The following is a 21,174-nucleotide window of genomic DNA, read 5'->3' as shown; positions in this document are numbered from 1 at the left end:
TGTTCTGTTTTTTTTTTAAGTTTCTATTTCATTTATTTCTGATCTAATCTTACTATTTCCTTCCTTCTACTGGTTTTGTTTGTTCTTTTTCTAACTCCGTTACGTGTAAGGTTAGATTGTTCATTTGAGATTTTTTTCTTGTTTGCTTCTTAAGGTAGGCCTGTATTGCTATAAACTACCTTCCTAGAACAGCTTTTACTGCATTCCACAGGTTTTGGGCTGTTGTGTTTTCATTTTCATTTGTCTTGATGTATTCTTGTATTTCCTCTCTGATTTCTTGGTTGGCCCATTCACTGTTTGGTAGCATGTTATTTAACATCCACGTATTTGTGTTCTTTCCAGGTTTTTTTCTTGTGGTTGATTTCTAGTTTCATAGCATTGTGACCAGAAAAGGTGCATGGCATGACTTCAGTCTTTTTGAATTTGCTGAGACTTGTTTTGTGGTCTAATGTATGACCATATGAAGAATGTTCCATGTGTACTTGAAAAGAGTATGTATTCTGCTGTTTTAGGATGGAATGTTCTGAATGTATCTACTAGATCCATCTCGTCCAATGGGTCATTCAAAACCTCTGTTTCTATATTGATTTTCTGTTTGAATGAGCTATCCGCTGATGGAAGGGGATTGTTAAATTCCCCTACTATTATTACATTACTTCTGTATATTTACTGCTAGTTATTTTATTTATTTGGGAGCTCCAATGTTGGATGCATAAATATTTACAATTGATACATCTTTCTATTGGATTGTTCTCCTTATGATTATATAGTGTCTTTCTTTGTCTTTTGTTACAGTCTTTGTTTTAAAGTCTATTTTGTCCAGTGTAATTCCTGGCTTTCTCTTTGCTTCCATTTGCATGATAAACACTTTTCCATCCCTTCACTTTCAATCTACATGTGCCTTTAGGTCCTAAATGGGTCCCTTGTAGGCAGCATATAGATGGGTCTCCTTTTTTAAATCCATTTCATCACCTTGTTTCTTTTAATTGGGGTGTTCAGTCCATTTACTTTCATATGTAATTATCTGATAAATATGTACTTTTTGTCATTTTGTTATTTGTTTTATTGTCTTTTAGTTCTTTGTTCATTTCTTCTCTTGCTCTCCTCTCCCAATGTTTGTTGGCTTTCTTTAGTGATGTCGTTGGATTCCTATCTCTTTATTTTTTGCATATCTATTACTGGTCTTTGATAAATGGTTGCCATTAGGTTTATATATGATATGCATATAGCAGTTAAGTTGATGATCGCTTAAGTCTGAATCCATTCTTCACTCGTATCCCCCCATTTTAGTACTGGATGTCATACTTTACATTTTTAATTTTGTGAATGCCTTGACTGATTTTTATAGATATGCTTATTTTTTTAAAAAAGATTTTATTTTTTTATTTGACAGAGACCACAAGTAAGCAGAGAGGCAGGCAGAGAGAGGAAAGGGAGCAGGCTCCCTGCCAAGCAGAGAGCCCAATGCGGGGCTCGATCCCAGCATCCTGGGATCATGACCTGAGCTGATGGCAGAGGATTTAACCCACAGAGCCAGCCAGATGCCTCTAGCTATGCTTATTTTTACTGCATTTGTATTTCCTACTTTTCTTACTCCTACTTATGATCTTTTCTTCCCACTTAAGAGTCCCCTTTAAAATTTCTAGATCACGAACTCCTTTAACTTTTGTTTGTCTGGGAAACTCTGTCTCTCCTTCTATTCTGAATGATAGCCTTTGCTGGATGGAGTATTCTTGGCTGCAGGTTTTTGTCTTTCAGAACTTTGAATATATCATGTCCTTTTCTTGAGGCACGCAAAGTTTCTGCTGAAAAATCAGCTAATAGCTTTATGGGGTTTCCCTTATATGTAACTGTTTTCTTTTCTCTTGCTACTTTTAAAATTCTCTCTTATCACTACACTTTGCCATTTTAATTATTATGTGTCTTGGTGTGGCCCTCTTTTAGTTAATTTTGTTGGGGGTTCTTCGTGCCTCCTAGATCTGGATTTCTGATTTCCTTCCCTAGAATTTGGATGTTTTTAGCTATTATTTCTCAAATAAATTTTTTGCCCCCTTTTCTCTCTCTTCTCCTTGTTAAATCCCTATAATGTGAATGTTATTACACTTGATGGCATCACTGATTTATGTTTCCATTTATTATTAAATGAAAACTAAGTCTGTTTTCATTTATTATTATTTTGTCTCTCTCCTGTTCAGCTTGATTGCTTTTCATTACTCTGTCCTCTGGGTCACTGATTCATTCTTCTACTTCCTCTAGTCTACTATTTATTCCATCTATTTATTTTTAAATTTAGATATTGAGTTCTTCATCTCTGATTGGTTCTTTTTTAATGTGTTTTTTAATTTTTATCTCTTTGTTAAGGGTCTCTCTGAGGTCCTCCACTTTTTCCTCAAGTCCAGTGACCATCTTTATGACCATTACTTTAAATTCTCTATCAGGCATATCACCTACCTCTGTTTCGTTTGGGTCTCTTGCTGTGATTTTTTTTTAAATTTATTTTTTATTTTCAGCATAACAGTATTCATTATTTTTGCACCACACCCAGTGCTCCATGCAATCCGTGCCTTCTATAATATCCACCACCTGGTACCCCGACCTCCCACCCCCCACCCCTTCAAAACCCTCAGATTGTTTTTCAGAGTCCATAGTCTCTCATGGTTCACCTCCCCTTCCAATTTCATCCTGTTCTTTCATTTGGAACGTATTCCTTTGTCTCCTCATTTTGTATAACTCTTTGTGTCTGTTTCTCTGTGTTAGAAAAGTCAGCTGTGCCTTCTGCTAGTGAAAATAGCCGCCTTATAAAAAAGATGTCCTGTAATGCCCTGTGCTTCAGTGTTCCCTGTTCACCAGCACCTGGCACTTCAGGGGTGTCTCCTGTGTGTGTCTGTGCACACTGATGTTGTAGCTGAACCCCATTTGCCATTAGGCAGATCATCTTCAATGGCACCCTTTGCCTGTTACGGACAGTGTTTTATTCCTGTGGTGTTAATAGGACAGTCTAAGGCGACCTTGGGCTTAAGTTGAGTCAGACCAGGTGTTTAGCAGAGATAGAGTAGCACTGAACCTCAGGAGAGTGTTGGGGGTGGGGTGCGCAGTGCCAGCAAGGTCTGCATCACTGGGAGGTGACCTGTAGCGGGATTGGATCTGTAAGAGTGCTGTGGCTGGATGTGTGGTGTTAGCAAGGCATACACTGGCCTGGCTCCACAGGAAAACATGTGGGCAGGGCACACTGTTAGCAGGTTATGTAGTGAATGTTGGCTCACGGTTGATTCCCTCAGGTGTTCATGTGTTTATGGTGAGGAGGAGTGGAGGGAAATGAAGCTGTCAGCTCTTGTGTTCCCGGAGAAATCTCTGAATGATCCCTGCCCCCCTAACCCGTGCTCTGAGATTAGTAAACAGATCTTTGTTCCAAATACCCCAGGTGTTTTTCAAAATCTGCTTCCATGCTATGTCTCCATGGGGTTATTTGTTGCCCTGTCTCTTTAAGTGCAGGGACTCAGTTTCCTCTTGTGTTCCTGGCTCTCCTGCAAGCCTGCTATTTTTAAAGTTCCAAGTTTTAAGCCCCAATTATGGCAAGAAATCATAGAATTTGGTCCCTCTAATTTTCTTTTTTTTTTTAAATTTTTTTTTGTTGTTTATTTTGAGAGAGAGAGAGACAGAGTGAGAGAGAGAGCATGAGAAGGGAGGTCAGAGGGTGAAGCAGACTCCCCATGGAGCTGGGAGCCCAATGTGGGACTGGATCCCAGGACTCTGGGACCATGACCTGAGCCGAAGGCAGTTGCTTAACCAACTGAGCCACCCAGGTGCCCCGGTCCCTCTAATTTTCAATGCCAAATGTTATGAGGATTCATCTTTTTTGTGCAGGCTTCCTCTTGTGAGAATCTGTTTCTCTCCCCTCTCTATATCTGTGGAGTTCCCCCTGCCTTCTGGGGACAGTTCTGCAGGTCTGTTTCCTCCTGACTTTGTCTCTTCCCTTTCTACCTTCTTCTATGAGGCCTCTTCTCTACATTTAACTGTGGAGAGTCTGGCCAGTCCCTGTGTCATTTTTTGGGTTATTTACACTGAAACGGCTGTTACCTAGTTGTATCTAAGGGACGAGGTCAGCTTAGGGTCCTCCTACTCTTTCATCCTCCTTAGAAGGGTTTTTTATTTATTTATTTATTTATTTATTTTTAAAGATTTTATTTATTTATTTGAGAGAGAGAGAGAGACAGTGAGAGAGAGCATGAGCGAGGAGAAGGTCAGAGAGCGAAGCAGACTCCCCATGGAGCTGGGAGCCCGATGCGGGACTCGATCCCGGGACTCCAGGATCACGCCCTGAGCCGAAGGCAGTCGTCCAACCAACTGCGCCACCCAGGCGTCCCCTTAGAAGGGTTTTTAAGTGAATAAGAGTGACATCTAAGAGCCAAGAAATTGGAAAATAATATGAAAATAATAGATCAGCTTTTCCACAAAACTTGTATAGTAATGTCTCTTCTAAAACTTTTCCCACAACTGCAAGGATTTATTTCCTGGGTTCCGCACACATCACATTCCGCCCTGCAGGCACTAGTGATCCCCAGAGACCAAATCCACATCTACAAAGAAACGAAAGCAGGAGGACCAGGAAAGTCCCTCAAATTAGGAATAAGAACAGATGAGTGGTCAAAAATGGACTAGAGCACGGATTATGTTGGAGAAATACAATTTGCAAGACTTAATTTATGCTGTAAACTAGGGAAGAAACTTTTTGGCGGGAAGAAGTTGGAGAGTAGGGGACAAGGTCTGAGAAGGGATTGCTGACTGGGACAGCCCTAGAAGCTTGAAAAAGGGGTGGGGAGGAGAGAGAGAGAGACAGACAGACAGACAGACACTGAGACTACAGGAAACACTCCATACTGAGAGACCCTTGGTCACACACTTGTGCACTGCAGTGTGGAATAATGCTGGAACAAAGAGAAGATTGGTTATAGCATAGGGAGATAGGAATGGATTAGGAGATTTTGTGTGTCACAGGCAGACAGTGATTTTCTTCTCATTTTTTTGTCCATGGGGGTAATAAGACAACTAACTATCATAGTAGCAAGACTGGCCCAGGACATTGTCCCCAGGTCAGGTAATTGGGCACATTGTGTACTAAATTATGAATAAATTTATGTCTCCTCGATGCCATTGAGCTTTGAAACCGTTCTTTATTCTGAGAAGACTATGAGCCACCCTGTGAGTCAATTTCTGTCATTATCATAATAATATCAATAGCAGAATCAAATAATATGTAGTTGGCTTTCTAAAATTAATATAAAATTGCTTCATAGCCTAGCTGATAGATACCTAATAACTTAGATTATCCTCCGATGAGGACAAATGGATAAATTTTTAATCTTGTCGATTTTGAATAGGGTAAAATTAGTTTTTTTGAGAAGTGAAGATTATTTAATACTTGTAGAAAAAGTTGAGGAATTTTCAAAAAAGTTTGCTAACTACACAAAGGCCTCCCTAAGAGAAAAAATCCCCTGAAATGTCTGCTGTCACGTGTGCTGAGTGTTCTTTGCTGTCTGGAGTTGCTTCTTTGTGCTCGTGTTCCTCATAAAGACAGTTTATTGTGGGTTTGTGATTTTTGTCTATCCGTGCCCTTGTTCTTTTTTTTTTGTGAATTAAAGGGGAGACATTTATTCTGATTAAGAAAGTAATACATGATCATTGTAAAGGATTTGGAAAATATAGAAATATAGAAGAAAGATGAAAATAAATTCTAGTTCTATAACTAAAAGATAACTACAGTTGACATTTTCTTTCCAATATTTTCCTTTTCTTTAAATTATATTTAATTATACAAATAATGCATAGATACATCCTTCTTGAAAAAACGGAACCATTGCCTTCTCCCTACACCCAGCTCCAATTCTAGTGTCAACCCCAGAGGTAAGTACTGTTATTGAGGTGATGTGTATGCTCTCAGACCTTTTTCTTTTTTTTTCTCTCTACATATGTTTATGGAAAATAAATAGTACATTAACCCTATTATATGTTTTATGACAAAGAGTGTCAAACCATGGGTCTACACTTTATTTTTGTTCAGCGATGTATTGTGGAGATATTATTATGTTCAAACATACAATCTAGCTCACCCTGTGTGTTGCACAGTATTCCATAGTATGCAAATGCCTTGTTTTAGTAATTGCCCTGTCAGTGGAAATTTGTATGGTTTTAGCCCTCCCCCCCTTCCCTCTTTGTTATTGCAGACCATAGTATAATGAAAATCCTTAACATATTTTTATGCATATGTGTGAGTATTTTTCAGGGGGAGATAATTGGAGAGTAGAGTTGCTCAGTTGGATAATGTTTACATTTAGTACATAAAATACATAGATTTATTTTTTTAACTCCTGTTTATTTATTTATTTGAGAGAGCATGCATGTGTGTGCATGAGGGGTGGGAGGGGCCACGGGAAAGGGAGAGAGAGAATCTCAAGCAGGCTCCCCTCTCAGTGTGGAGCCCAACACGGGGCTTGACCCCATGACCCTGAGATCACCACCGGAACTGAAATCAGGAGTCGGACACTGAACCGACTGAGCCGCCCAGACACCTCAGTACATTGATTTTAATACAGTGAAACCGGTAGAGCAGCCAAAGGGTTTAACTCTTTCATATTCCTGGCAGCTACATATGAAGGTAACCCTTTCTTTATATTTTGCTAACACTTGTTATTATCAAATCTATTTTTTTCAAATTGATGTACCAAAAATGGTGTGTCTTTGTTTTAATTCTTATTCACCTGATTATTAGGGAGGTTGGAGGATCTTTTTATGTATCTTTTTGTGTATTTCTCTTAATGAGAATTCTCTATTTATATGTATCCTCATTTTATTGATTTTCTTATTAATTTGTAAGTGTTCAAAATATTCTAGATTTTTTAAAAAAGATTTTATTTATTTATTTGACAGACAGAGAGATCACAAGTAGGCAGAGAGGCAGTTAGGCTCCCCGCTGAGCAGAGAGCTGGATGCGGGGCTCAATCCCAGGACCCTGGGATCATGACCTGAGCCGAAGGCAGAGGCTTAACCCACTGAGCCACCCAGGTGCCCCGAATACTTCTCTTTTTTTAGGCATTTATAGTTCTTCTGATAATTGTTAGTTCTTTTTTTTTTAATTTTTATTTTTTATAAACATATAATATATTTTTTTAAACATATAATATATTTTTATCCCCAGGGGTACAGGTCTGTGAATCGCCAGGTTTACACACTTCACAGCACTCACCACAGCACATACCCTCCCCAATGTCCATAACCCCACCCTCCCTCCCAAACCCCCTCCCCCAGCAACCCTCAGTTTGTTTTGTGAGATTATGAGTCACTTATGGTTTGTCTCCCTCCCAATCTTTTATGTAATTTTTCTCTGCAGTATTTGTTTTCTTATTAGTTTGAGGGGGTTCTTTGCATATTATGGTTTTGGCTCTGTATTACTTTTGTGAATATTTTTCCAGTTTGCTCTTTCTTTAAATTCTGTTTACATATTTTTAATGTGTAGAAGTTTTAAAATTTTTTTGTCATATGTGAGCTTTTTCCTTGATGTTCTTTCATTGCTTATGCTTAGAAAACCCTTTTCAAGATAAGATACATATAAATAGTACCTTTATTATTGTATTTTTTTTTTAAAGATTTTTATTTATTTATTTGACAGAGAGAAATCACAAGTAGGCAGAGAGGCAGGCGCAGAGAGAGAGGAGGAAGCAGGCTCCCTGCTGAGCAGAGAGCCCGATGCGGGACTCGATCCCAGGACCCCGAGATCATGACCTGAGCCGAAGGCAGCGGCTTAAACCACTGAGCCACCCAGGCGCCCCTATTATTGTATTTTTAATATTCAGTGCTTCAAGTCTATCTTAAATTTATTTTGGCTTCTAATGTGTAGTACAACTCTAAAATTTCTTTCTTTTGTTCTTTAATAATTAGCTTCATTATTTATTGACCAATATTTTTTCTCCACTTTTTCACACTAGATTTTTCTGAGCACTAGAGACTAAAGGCTGTTCTTGGGGTTTCCGTTGGTCTTTCTGTTGATTTCCTATTGAGTATCACATTGTTATAACTAGATTTTTTTTTTCCAAAATGAAAATGTTTGAAAGGACATTTTTTTTCTAATGCCTGTAAGTGACCGAAGGGCCATTTAGTTAAAAAAAAAATCTATCTATGTAGGTACTTCTAGTTTAAAAGTGGTGACATACAGATAACATTTCTCCCTTCTATTCCTGGAAATTAGTCACAAGCAACAAAGACCTTGAGAAACAATGCCACTGTTGGCCCATCCAGGAGGTGGCGGAAATCTTGCAAGACAAAGTAGGTGACAAGCCTTTCCCAAGCAGCAAAGGTCGAGGGAGGTGTGTATGGGAGGGTGGGAAGGGCTGGGAAAGCTTCTTTTGCAAAGATGAGGAGGCAAACTCAGAGGAGTGGAGCCAGCATCTCTCATTTGCAAGAAGGCTGGAAGTGTGTGGCCTGGGAAGGGGAGCTTCTCTGCACCTCCTTGGCTTCCAAAAAGTAGACGAGGGAGAGCCAAGTAGAAATCACGCTACGAGCCAGATTTGCAGGGTGCTGTGGAGTAGGGGGCTCGTGGAAAGTCTGCATGGTGATAAGCCCTCCATGGGCTGGAATGAAAAAGAGGTCAAAGGAAGTTGTACACAAATCCTGTGTCTTCGCTGAAACATGAATGACTTTACCATCCCGTCCCTTTGTGCGCACTAACCTCTTCCACGTGGGCCCAGCTAGCACTCACCTGCTCACGAGCAGTCCAGAAGGAAACAGCACGGGAAAGCTTGTGAGCAGGCATTCATCGTGAATAAAACAATTGAGTAAAGCCAACATGTCCCTGAAGTGCGTTCAGAAAGCAGTGATACGGGACTTCAAGGAAGATACAGCAAGGTGAGGAGAGGAGATGAAATGTGACCTGGGAGGGGCTCGGGAACGAAAAGACAAAAAAAAGTGAAGCCATTGCAGAAATCATACTAAGACAAAAAGGGACCCAGGCAGGAAGGTGAGCACAGAGAAGAAATGGGGAGAAAAAGAGAGATGGAATGGAAATAAAGAATTAAAAAGTAACGGAAAAGAAATGAAAGAAATGGAATACATGGAGAAGGGATTAAGCAGGTGCATTATTAGAATCCTCTGAAAAGAAGACAATCCAGAGTAAGTAAGAGAGGAAGAAAGGGGAGAGCTAGCATAAGCATTTCGGTTTCTTCCATCTAACAGTCTTGTAGGTACACTGGCAGGTATTTGGAATGGGACTATAAAGATCAGAAACTAGAAGTTGTAAGGGAGGGGACGAGAGGAGCAAGGAAGGGAATTTAGGCCATTGGAGTGAATCAGCAGATGCTGTCTAAATGGTATTACTTACAGTTTTAAACGAATAACTAGAACAACAGTACAGACCTTCCCCATGATCCGACCACACAAAGCAAAGCAAACAGATGTGTGGTGAAAGATTTTGGAAAAGCAATTAAAACAAGAAGCATAGCATAAAATAATGCAGCAGACCTAAGACCAAATATATCTGTCCCATGAACAGGTGGAAACATCACGGAGACATCCAGGACGGGAAGAAGAATTTTAGGACCAATTGCAAGTTCGAACCCAGCTATATTAGGGGACGTGAAAAACAAAGTGATCCAGGGAGGCTGAAGATCAAAATACGGAACAGAGGTTTACGTCGTCAGATCCAAACAAAAAGAAATCAGGGATCACGGTCTCAGCCTGAGCAAAGACTGGATTCAGAGCGGAAAGGAAGACGTGCGCGTGTCATGATGCTCCTCAGCACAGCTCACCGTGAAGTTACGTTCTGAATCTTTGCACCAAGTCAGACAGCACCCGCATTCCTAGAGCAAGAAAACCAGCGATCCCGGGGGGCAGAGATTTTCAGTAGTGACAGGAGGTTAAACTCACCCCTCAGCTCATGATACAGTAAAGGACAGAAATGAGGCTGGGCTAGAAGGGCCCAGTTCTAATAACGAGCAAGGGAGGACTGACTGCGACATGTTGGACTCCAAGCCCCGAAGGCAGAGAAAACGCCTTTTCAAGTGCCCATAAAACTGAGTGTTCACGAAAACCCCAGTAAATTCCCTGAAGTAGAGGTAACATAGACAAGGAGGATGGGGAAAATAGGTGATGGCTGGTAGGGCAAAGGGACCGCCCAGTGTGAAGAGATCCCGTTCTGAGAGGACACCGGCCCACCGCCGCGGAGTCGGCCCGTGAGCGTCAGCCCTGAATGCAGAGCGTGCTCTGAGCCTGGTGTCATGGAGCAGAAATCCAGGACAAACCCGGAAAGCAAAGAGCCATGGCAACAATGAGCTCTTAGCTCAGGGGAAAGAATTCCAAACCAAACTGGAGGGACCTAGGAGATGGGGCGAACACTTCATTAGAATCTGGCAGGAGGCTGGAGGGCCGAGCCGAAGAGCTTAGTCATCAAGGAACACACTCATGTATTCTTTTGGCTTCTGGATTGTCTTTCCTTGTCCCTGGAACCCTTTCCTGCTACTGCCATTCATTTCTTCTCTGTCAGGCTACCTCGGAGGGTCTTGAGGGAGTGGGTTTCTGTGGTACACCCCGGAGCTCTCTCAGCCTGGGGGTGTGTCTAGCACTCAGGCGGGGTTCTCCCTCTATAATTTTTTTCTCTTTCTATGTATTTGTAGAAAGAGATTTGTGATATGGAATAATGGAGGCTGAGAAACCCAAGACCTGCAAGCAGCAAGCTGGAGACCCAGGAGGGCTGGTAGTGTAAGTTCAGGCTGAGTCTGAGTCCAAAGGCAGGGGAAGGCGTTGACGTCGCAGCTCGAAGACAGCCTGACAGAGAGAGCACATTCCTCCTTCCTCAGCCTTCTGGGTTCTACTCAGGCCTTCAGTGGCTTGGAGGAGACCCACTGACACTGGGGAGGGCAATCTGCTTTACTCCGTCTACCGGTTCAAACGCTGACCTCACAGGAGCACTGGCACAGACACACCCAGAACAGTGTTCTACCAAGTATCTGGACACCCTGTGGCCCAGTCAAGTTGACACATAAAATTAGTAATCACAGCTACTAAGGGACATAGAAGAATTCCTGAACATTGGAAAAAAAGTGATTTTCGTTGGAAGCCTTGATATTTAAAAGATGTGTGTTCTTAAGTTTATCTCTAACATTAGCATGGTCCCAAAGAAAATACCAACAGGATTTTTGGGAGTTTGATAAGTGTTTCATATGGCAGAATGCACAGGTTAGAATAGCCAGGAATATTCTGAAAAAGAAGCCCTACCTGGCACTATCACATGTGAATGAGCTCAGAGCTGCCCTCCAAGCCACTGCTCTTTTATTTTTAAGTATATTTTTTAAAGTTTTAAATAAACATATAATGTATTATTAGCCCCAGGGGTACAGGTCTGTGAATCGCAGGGTTACAGGTTTACACACTTCACAGCACTCAGCATAGCACATACCTTCCCCCATGTCCATAACCCCACCACCCCTGCCCCGGCAACCCTCAGTTTGTTTTGTGACATTAAGAGTCTCTTACCAAGCCACTGTTCTTAAGTTGCTCTTGTCCCTCAGCCTCACTGCCTTTGCTCAGATCTTTGCCTACGCAACATGTTCCTGCCACAGGACCCTTGCTCAGACTTTTGACTATTGGAATGATGTGTATTGCACCTGCTTCATTACCTCTTGCCTATTTAATACCTACTCAGTCATCACTTCTTTGGGGAAATCTTTCTTTCTCACATCTCTGATTGTAAGTCACACTTTCCTTTGTTAGCTCCTTTTTTTCTTTCTTGCACGCATTTCAGTTTGTAATTATGTAATCGTTAGCGTGGTTGTGTGATAAATGCTCTTTTTCTTAGTAGGGTGTAAGCTCAGTGCCTGGCCTTCAGTAAGTTTTCAGTACATATTTCTTGATGAATCATCTCTAGTCTGTTGGACTTCGGAGGGTGATGTAGACCCAGCAACTGTCGTCTAAACTCAGTGATCTAATGTGGGCCATGTCCCGGCATCCGTGGTCATGAGATCCTACTGTGTTGTTGCATTTGAAGATGTTAATGATTTCTGGTAGTGTTCTGCTCTAGAACGTAACCTTCTAAAATGAAGGGCCATATCTGACCCGTCTCACGTGGCTTTTAATATTATGTCCAATGGATAATACTTTTCCATAAGGAGATATAACATGATGGAATGTTTACATCATTCCCTGAAAAGGGATGCTAGTCATTGGAAGAAATAATCATAGCTATTGAAGAACTTATTTTCCTAATGAATTTTACAAAATGATGTGCCATCCAGGAGCGACTGGGAGGCTTAGTTGGTTAAGTGTCTGACTCTTGATTGCCGCTGAGGTCATGATCTCAGGGTCGTGAGATTGAGCCCCGAGTCAGGCTCTATGCACAGTGTGGAGCCTACTTGAGAGTCTCTCCCCACCTCTCCCTCTGCCCCTCCCCCTGCTTGCACTCTCTGTCTCTTTCAAGTAAACATATACATAAAATATTTTTTTATTTTTTAAAGATTTTATTTATTTATTTGACAGATCACAAGGAGGCAGAGAGGCAGGCGGGGTGGGGGAGTGGGGTGGGAGAGCAGGTTCCCTGCTGAGCAGAGAGCCCGATGCGGGGCTCGATCCCAGGACCCTGAGATCATGACCTGAGCCGAAGGCTTAACCCACTGAGCCACCCAGGTGCTCCTACATAAAATCTTTAAAGATGTAAAATAAATTGATGTGTCCTACACACTCTACTTCATACGTCTCATAAGTGGCCACAGTCCTTATGTGGCCTGTTTTGGGAAATCTTGCTGGGGTGGTTAGGGGTGAGAAAGTCACTTCTGAGTATAAAGTGAGGCTGACCAGGATGTGGTTCTCTCATTAGATGTCATTCATCCTTTTATGCTTTCTCCCCAGGAGTACACACCTACCATCTTCTTGGATATGTTGTGTCTGGCAAACACGGGCTGTTACTAGGTGCACTGAAGGTTTTGTTTGGCATTTCATGCGTCGAAACACACTAGTCATGACAACGCTTGTTGTAAAGTGAAGGGCTTTGAGAGGACTTTTGCATTCTCGAGTGTTTCCAAACAGTAGTCTTTGGCAGTTCAGGAGCTGGGCAGCCATCAACCAGTGTTACTTGTGTGTCCCCTGAGGCCTCGTACATAATTCCAGGAAAACCTGCTTTGTGTGACCGCTCTCATATTCCTTCAAAAATGAATGGCTTTTCTGTGTGTCTTTCGCAAAGACCACAGGCCTTGGAAACTTGACAGAGGTAGGCATAGGTATCTGTCCAAGGTCAGGAATAATTCTTGAAAGAAGCAGGCCTTATGATGTAAGTAACAGAACCAGAGTTCATTGACTCTGACCCACAGGCCAAACCCATCAAATCTGCTCTGCAGATGTGTTTATTTGGCTCCTATGGTGTTTCTTTTTTAAACATTGAAATTAGTTGCCAAGTTGCAAAAACTGAAAATTTTTACTTCAGAAAGTCTGGATATAGGACTTGTCTTGAAAAATTGGAAAAATTTGGCTCGGCTCAGATCCCCATTTCTGCGTTGGCGGCCGTCCGTGGAGCTGAGGGCTGTTGCCTGGTGGGTGGGACAAGGTCTCCTCAGGCCTCGCCTCACGATCGCTGGTCTCCCAAGTTCATCTGAGTCACCTTCATGAGTCATAATCCCCAGAGAGGCTATGAGATTGAGAATAAATGGTTTAGTGAATAATTAGGAAGGAGACAGCCTTTTGCCTTCAACTCACACGATCTCTTTGGTGAACAAATGCTGCCCTTTCATCAAAAGATGAGATGAGTTCATCATTTTGGTAGTCTGGAAACACAAGGACAATGAAATCTGTCTCTCTGCTGTGGACCTTGTTGTCCTGTGTCTGTTCCGACAGTCCTGTGGGGACTCGATCCATTCTGGTCAGAGGTCAAAGAGCATTTGAGTTTTGGGTGGAAGGAAGCTCTCTATAGTGACAAAGGCCAGCTCTTAAACACTGTCTGTGAGAGCACGTCACTCCTTCCTGGTCAGCCTCCCGCCTCCTTCAGAATTTTGAGAGTGAAGCGATAAGGACGAAGACCTGAGCTGGGCAGCGTTTTCGAGACATCGGGGGGGGGCTACAAAGAATGTAAACTTGGTTTGCACAGCTGCACAGAAAAGGTGGTTTAAAACTCTTCTTTCTGTTTTGTCTTTTGGGGGGATCCCTGTCAGGAAGTTTACCACCGTCCCTTGGAAGTCCCAGTCACTCGGGAGCAGTTGAGCCACTATCGGAATGTGGCCGAAAATGCTCGAAGCGAACTGGCAGCAACTTTGGTCAAATTTGAATGCGCTCAGTCCGAGGTAAGACTATGCATCTTTGTGACTTAGACATGGGCCCTTTTAGCTTCTTAGAGAGTGAAGCAGAGTGTAGAAGTGATTAGAAATAGGTTGGGAGGACACAGCTTTACACCTTTTGGCAAAGGTGATACTCCTTTGGTGCGCCTACTCCGCTTGTAGAGAACATTCCTGAAAGGTTGTGCACTTGCTGTGGTGCAGAGCGAGGTGACATGGGCTAGATCCTGGATCCTGTCAGAGGAGCTTCCCACCCTTGAGAGACTTGGGGGCACCTGATGACTTTGGTGGAAGTTGCCTTGGTGTTGGGTCATTTTTAGCATCTCCCTGAATATGTATCTTTAACATGATTAGCTTGCAGTCTGGAGGTCTTAGAAAGGAATTCTGGAGCCCTTCCTAGTGTTAGTTTGGATTGGCTGGGGGAAATTCTAGGACAATGATTGGGGTCTATCTTCCCTCTGGGCTAGATCAGGTCTATTGTGGAGTTCCTGAGAGAGTCCCTCTGGATCCACTCTGCTCACAGTCTGGTGGGCTTGAGGGGGCCTGAGCTTGCCTGTGAGGTAACTGTCCTTTCACTGGCCTACCAGGAATCCACTGAGAGGCGATTTGGTACCTTGTGTGTGTGAAAAATTGTGTGCACGGATACTCATAGTTCCAAAGAAGTTTTCTTATAGGGTGGACCTGACATCTTACTCGGGCCAATACGTTGTACAGTATTTTGATGCCATAGAATTTATAAAAGTTAAAATGTTTCTTTTGTATAAATCCTGTAAGGATTTTCCTTTTCTTCCGTGTTTTCCCCAGACATCTATTATTATTTTTTTATTATTAATATTTTTTAAATTGCCCACAATAAGGATCCCGAAGGCAAGTGCAAGAACAACGGTGACATGTCAACTAGTCTGTATCTACTTAGGAATCAGCTGTGGCTGTGAAATGACAATATCTTAGTTTGTAGGTTTCTTGTTTCGTTGTCAGCAGCAGAAAAAGCAATGCAGATTTAGTAAATGAGTTACCGTTGAAAGTATTTTATTGCTTTTTGTAAAATAGACCACAGAAGTCTCTTGAGTGATACTAATCACCCCAAGACATTGCTCAGTTGGATTTGAAAGAGACAGTATGTGAAGTCCACTGTTTACTTGTAAGTTCCCATCTGATGATACAGATACAAATGTGAAAAAAAAGAAAAGCTGGATTAAGTCATGAACGAAGAGTGAGATTTGAAATTATGGTTTGGGGTTTCTCGAAAGTACTTCACACTTACGCCACTGAAATCCTTTTCCTCCTTTTTACGGGTTTTCCGTGTTAGCTTCGAGACCTCCGATCCAAGATGCTTTCGAAAGAAGACTCCTGTCAAGAGCTGAAAGCTGAAATGGAGAATTACAGAGAAGATAATGCTAGAAAATCATCTCTCCTCACCTCCCTGAGAGACAGAGTTCAGGAGCTAGAAGAAGAATCAGCAGCGCTTACTGCTTCTAAAATTAGAACCGAAATCACAGCTCACACTGCAATCACGGAGAACCAGGAGTTAAAGAAGAAAGTTGCAGAACTAGATGAGAACTTACAGTAAGGGTATTTCAATATATTTCATGATTGTTAGTGTTCAAGTACTAGCTTCTGATAGCAGGATATGCCCTTGAAGGTATTGGCGTGTTGTTGCCTTATTTGGCCCTGAAACTCAGTTTGGGGAAAAAAAAAAATCTTGAATCTCAACTATCTTCAGAGTCTTGAAAGTTTTTCTCAAGCTCATTTCCAAATGCTACCAGGAATCTTAACAAACAAGGCATTGTCCTAAGCATGTTTATATCTGGTTGATTGGGGCTGCAGATGCTCATATACAGAATTTAGAAGATTTTCTGTAAGTGGAGGTTTAACTAGAGGCAGTGGAATGGCACAGAGAGGGAGGTGTTTATTCAAAAGCTAGCTGTAACAATATCCTGGAAGCCCAGACCACTGCAGACCACCCCGAATACTCCTCATTAGCTTTTATTACCCATTTATGCAGAAAAATCACAAAATGTGATTTTTTTCCCACTTTGTTCTGGCAAAAGGTAATTCTTGAGACAAAACTGGGAACTAGTTGTTCCAAAAATATACTTATGAAATTCTACGTGTAATAACTTAAATAACTTTGATAATAAGATGCTTTATATTTCTTTTACTTATTCCATCTTAAAAAAAAGAAAACCCAACACCTCCAACTCTTACCTCTCTCCCCCCGCCAATCTTACAGCAAAACTCCTGTGACCAGTGACCCCACACTGAGGATTAAATGGTCCGTCTTTACCTCACTTGACTTACCAGTGTATCAGGCACAGTTGGTCTCTCTCCTTGAACCACCTGCTTTTTCTGGCTACCAGACACTCCCCATGCCTGCTTTGTATCTTTCCACGCCAGCTGCCCTGCCGTGGTCTCTCTTGTTTTCCCCATCTCATCTCATTGACTTGCAAAGACCGGAGTGCCCAGGCACGCAGTCCTTGCGTCTCTTCTGGTTTCTGTCTAAATTCAGTTTCTCGGTGATCTCATGACTTTAAGTATGATCTAAATGCTAGTGATGCCCGCATTTCTGTATCTTTTCTTGGATCTTTTCTCGGACCTCAAGAGAGACCCACATATTTTGACTACCTACTAGACATCGTCACATGGCTGTCCAATGGGCATCTCACACTTAACATGACCAAACAGAGCTCCTGCTGTTCCCACAGAATGCTCCTGCCCTTTTCCTCATCTCCAGTGATAATTCCATTCCTCTAGTTTCAGGTCAACAGTCGTGGTCACCATCCTTGGTCCTCTTGCTCTTTCATGCTTTGTGTGTGACCTTCAACAAGTCCTCTCCTCTCTACCTGCAAAATCAATCCATTTTGACAGCTTCCCATTGTTGCCTTCATTGCCACTAACCTGATTCAAGGGGCGAACATCTCTCTCTGGGACTTTTGCAATAGCCTCTGAAGTGATTTTCCCGCTGCTGCCTGTGCCCCTCGCAGCCGGAGTAATCCTGTAAAAACACAAATTAGATCTCATTGGTCCTCTGCCTAGAGGCCTGCAGTGACTTCTCTTCTCTCTCAGGGTAAAGACAAAGGATATTCTGTTACCTAGAGGGCTCATCCGGACGTGGTTTTGTTTCCATTCTCCCTTATTCTTTCCATTTCAGCTCACTGGCTCCTTTGCTGTCCTTCGAACATAACAAGTGTGTTCCCACCTCAGGACTTTTGCACTTGCTAATCCCATGGCCTGGAAAGCTCTTCTCCCAGATATTGCATGGCTTCCCCCCTGCTCCCTTTAGGTCTTCACTCAGAAGTGCTTTCCCAGGTCTTCCGTGAGTGACGACATCTAAAATTTTACTCTGCTTCCCCCATATATTTCTTCCTCCCCTTCCTGCTTAATTTTTTTTGTCTCCAGCTTTATCTCTATAACCGTATACATCTCACATACATTGATTGATTACTGTCCATCTTCCTGACTAGAATGTAAGCTCTGTGAGGGCGAGGATGTTCATCTGTTCTGTTCACTACTGTATCTTTAGTACCTTTAACTGGGCTTGGTGCATAGTGAGTATCCAGTAAATATTTATTAAATGTTTCATAAATAATAATAATAATGTCATAATTATAACATGTTATAATTATACATAATTTAATTATAATATAGTAATATTAATAAATAATAAATCAAATATTTTAAATATTTATTATATTTTATTATAACATATAAATAAAATAAATAAATATTAAATATTTATTAAATAAATGAATAATACAAATGATATGTACTGATTGTAAGAAAATTTTTTTAAGATGCAGAAAATTACCAAAAAACATTAAAATTACTCAAGACCTTACGATTCCTGAGAACTATACTTCAGATTTTGGTGAACAGGTTTTCGGGTAGTTGAGATCATATAATGAACCACTTTTTTTTTTTTTGACTGAATAATAATTGTAGACATGTATTTAAAGAATGACAAACCATGAGAGACTATGGACTCTGAGAACGAAACTGAGGGTTTTAGAGGGGAGGGGGTTGGGGGGGATGGGTGAGCCTGGTGGTGGGTATTAAGGAGGGCACAGATTGCGTGGAGCACTGGGTGTGGTGCATAAACAATGAATCTTGGAACACTGAAAAAATAAAATTAAAAAAAAAAAGAGATTTTACTGATTGATGGATCTTGAGCAGGGGGAGGGTCAGAGGGAGAGAGAGAGGGAGAGAGAATCTCAAGTAGGCTCTGGGCTGAGCATACAGCCCGATGTGGGGCTCGGTCCCACGACCCTGAGATCATGACCTGAGCCAAAATCAAGAGTTGGGCACTTAACCACCTGAGCGACCCAGGCGCCCCTATGTTGTAGATATTTTAAAAACTCACTCGTTGTATCTTCCTTATTAGCCCACGTTACTCATTGCCTGAAATATCATAATTTACTTACCAGTTCTTTCTGTTATTTCTTGCAGACACTCAGGTAGGTTTCACTCAATCATTATAAACCAAGTATATTCATGTGTACTCCTGTTTTCACATTTATGTGATCATGTCCTTAGGGTAGATTCCTAGAGCTTTGTTGGGTCCAAGTGAAATGCACGTAGAAGTGGGAAGAGTTCAGACACACTTGAGATGGAGAAGCAAGACTGAAGTCTTGGACCGACTGAGTGGAATCATGCACGTAAATCAGTCCACCACATCATAGCATTAACTGTGCTTTTCATGAGCCAGAGAGACCGAACACATTTTACCTTTCATATGCTGAAAATAAGAACTCAGAGATATATTGATGTTGGTCTTTTATTGTGATACATTTTTCTAAACAGAAATATGATATGCTTTTGAGTGTATGCAATTACATGCTTTGTTAATCTTTGAATAGAGTGAAAGAATTTGCGGTAAACACTGAACATGGTAAAAAGGGAAAGCAATAATCATGTTTATTATCTAGAGTACTGAAAAAGTGATACCAAATTACTGAAATGATTCTAATTTGCCTTTAAAGTATGTCTATTTTTTGATGATCTCTTAGTCGGTAACATTTAAAGCATTAGAAATAGACTGTGCTATTTCAGCAAACCTATCTGAGATTTGAAATATTCATAGCAGAGCATAATCAACTGATTTTCCTTGACTGGTCCATTTCAATACTCTTAAAACACTCTGGATGTATGAAAACTGGTAACAGTCTTTGCTGGTGATTGAACATTTCTCTCTTTGAACATCCCCTGCTGCTGATATATTTTTTATTATAGTTATGCTTGGCCGTGATCCGGGGTATGCCCTAAGTAACACTTATAGATCACTGCATAATGTCTGAAAATAAAGCAAGGGATGATACACTAGAAGAAACATAGCAGCACTGTCCTACTTCCTCATGAGGACCCAACAGAGACCCATGACTACATACATCCACTTTGATCTAGAGATTTCTTGCCACTTCTGCAGATCCTAAATGGTCCAGGACAAGAGGCAGAGAGTCTGTCTCCTTTGCTGTTACAAGATCCAAGATGCCTCCTTTGCTGTTACAAGATCTAAGATGCCATGAAGATTTTTGTACATTTCTGCCAGATGTAGATGCCTGGCTTTGACAGGCAGCCCTTACATGGCTCCCAGGGCAGTGATGTGTTCTGTGTCCGGGAAATTGTGTTGTGATGAAAGTGGTGATTGGATCAGAGAGCTTAAGTTCTGAACTTTGTTTGATGAATGATCTCTTCTGTGGTGTTATAGCTTGACTTATGTGTTGTTTGCCCTGTAGAAAATGTTTAAAGGAAAATGAGGAGACTAAGAATCAAGCCTTGAAGAATTGCAAGAAACAGGAGGAATTTCTAGCTCAACTTGGTGACTTCTTAGATCCAGAGAAGAAGAATGAAAAGGCATCAGATGAAGATTTAATTCTAAAGGTGAATGCCCATGAAAAAGACGACAAATGTAGCAGTCATTCTGATATGTGCCGTGAATGGAATTGCTGTGATTGAGTCTGGGGGTGGCAGGAGAATGGGACAGTAGCCCAAATATAGCATTGCTTGGCTGTGTGATCTGGGACAAAGCTTATCATCTCTCTGAGCTCAATTCCAAAGTCCTTTCTAACATTATTTGGGATTAATAACTATCCAGAAAAGATGAATTGTTTTGTCTAAAATGTATTTAGGTTGCCAAATACAAGTCATCATTCATCTTAGCAATGTGTTTTAGGGAGTTTTTTGTTTTAGTTACAGACAGAAGCACACACATACACACGAAACCCACACGCAAACCAGCTGTGTCATTTTTGGGATACTTACTGGGTCTAAGGTTAAGATTAGTTCTAAAGTACTTTTTAATTTTCCACTGGAATCAAATAATAACAAGGTTGCCAGGAAGGTGGAAATTAGTTATAGTCAATGAATAATTCGCTCAGCACATAGTGATTCATTAGGGCACCTGACGGTGTTGGAGCTCTCACCATATCTTTGCTCATTTCACACCTTTCTTATCCCTGCTTCCTGACAGATCTCCTTGCAGCCAATCTTTTTTATTAAAATTTAAATTTATTAAAAGGTGTAATTGACATGCAACATTATTTTAGTTTCAGGGGTATAGCGTAATGATTTGCCCTGGTATACACTGTGAAATGATCCCCATAGTAAGTCTGGTCACCATCTGTCACCATGAAGAGTTACAAAAAATTTATTATTTCTTTTCTTGAGAGGAACACTTTCAAGATGTACTTTCCTGGCAACTTACAAATGTGTCCGAGGAGTGTAGTCGCCGTGCTGCACACCGCATCTCCATCGCCTGTTCATTTCCCAGCTGGAAGTCTGTACCCCCGTCCTCCTGCCCACTGGCAGCAACCACTCTGTTCTCTATATTCATGTGCTTTTTCTTTGTTTGGGCTCAGCTGTTTGTTTACTTTTTATTTTT

General features: G+C 41.4%; 1 protein-coding gene across 1 annotated transcript in view; it reads left to right on the top strand.

Moving 5' to 3' along the window:
• The window catches only part of CCDC170 (coiled-coil domain containing 170), a 78,908-nt gene that overhangs the window by 4,114 nt on the left and 53,620 nt on the right, over positions 1 to 21,174 (top strand). The window contains exons 2-4 of the mRNA XM_044243943.1: positions 14,178 to 14,306; positions 15,607 to 15,863; positions 20,030 to 20,174. Coding sequence (XP_044099878.1) covers positions 14,178 to 14,306; positions 15,607 to 15,863; positions 20,030 to 20,174 — 531 coding nt within the window. The remainder of the gene's footprint in view (positions 1 to 14,177; positions 14,307 to 15,606; positions 15,864 to 20,029; positions 20,175 to 21,174) is intronic.

The sequence above is a fragment of the Neovison vison genome, chromosome 1 (assembly GCF_020171115.1).
Source record: "Neovison vison isolate M4711 chromosome 1, ASM_NN_V1, whole genome shotgun sequence".
Lineage (NCBI taxonomy): Eukaryota > Metazoa > Chordata > Mammalia > Carnivora > Mustelidae > Neogale > Neogale vison.
Note: the sequence above shows the minus strand (reverse complement) of the source record. Positions and strands in the feature narration are given on the sequence as shown.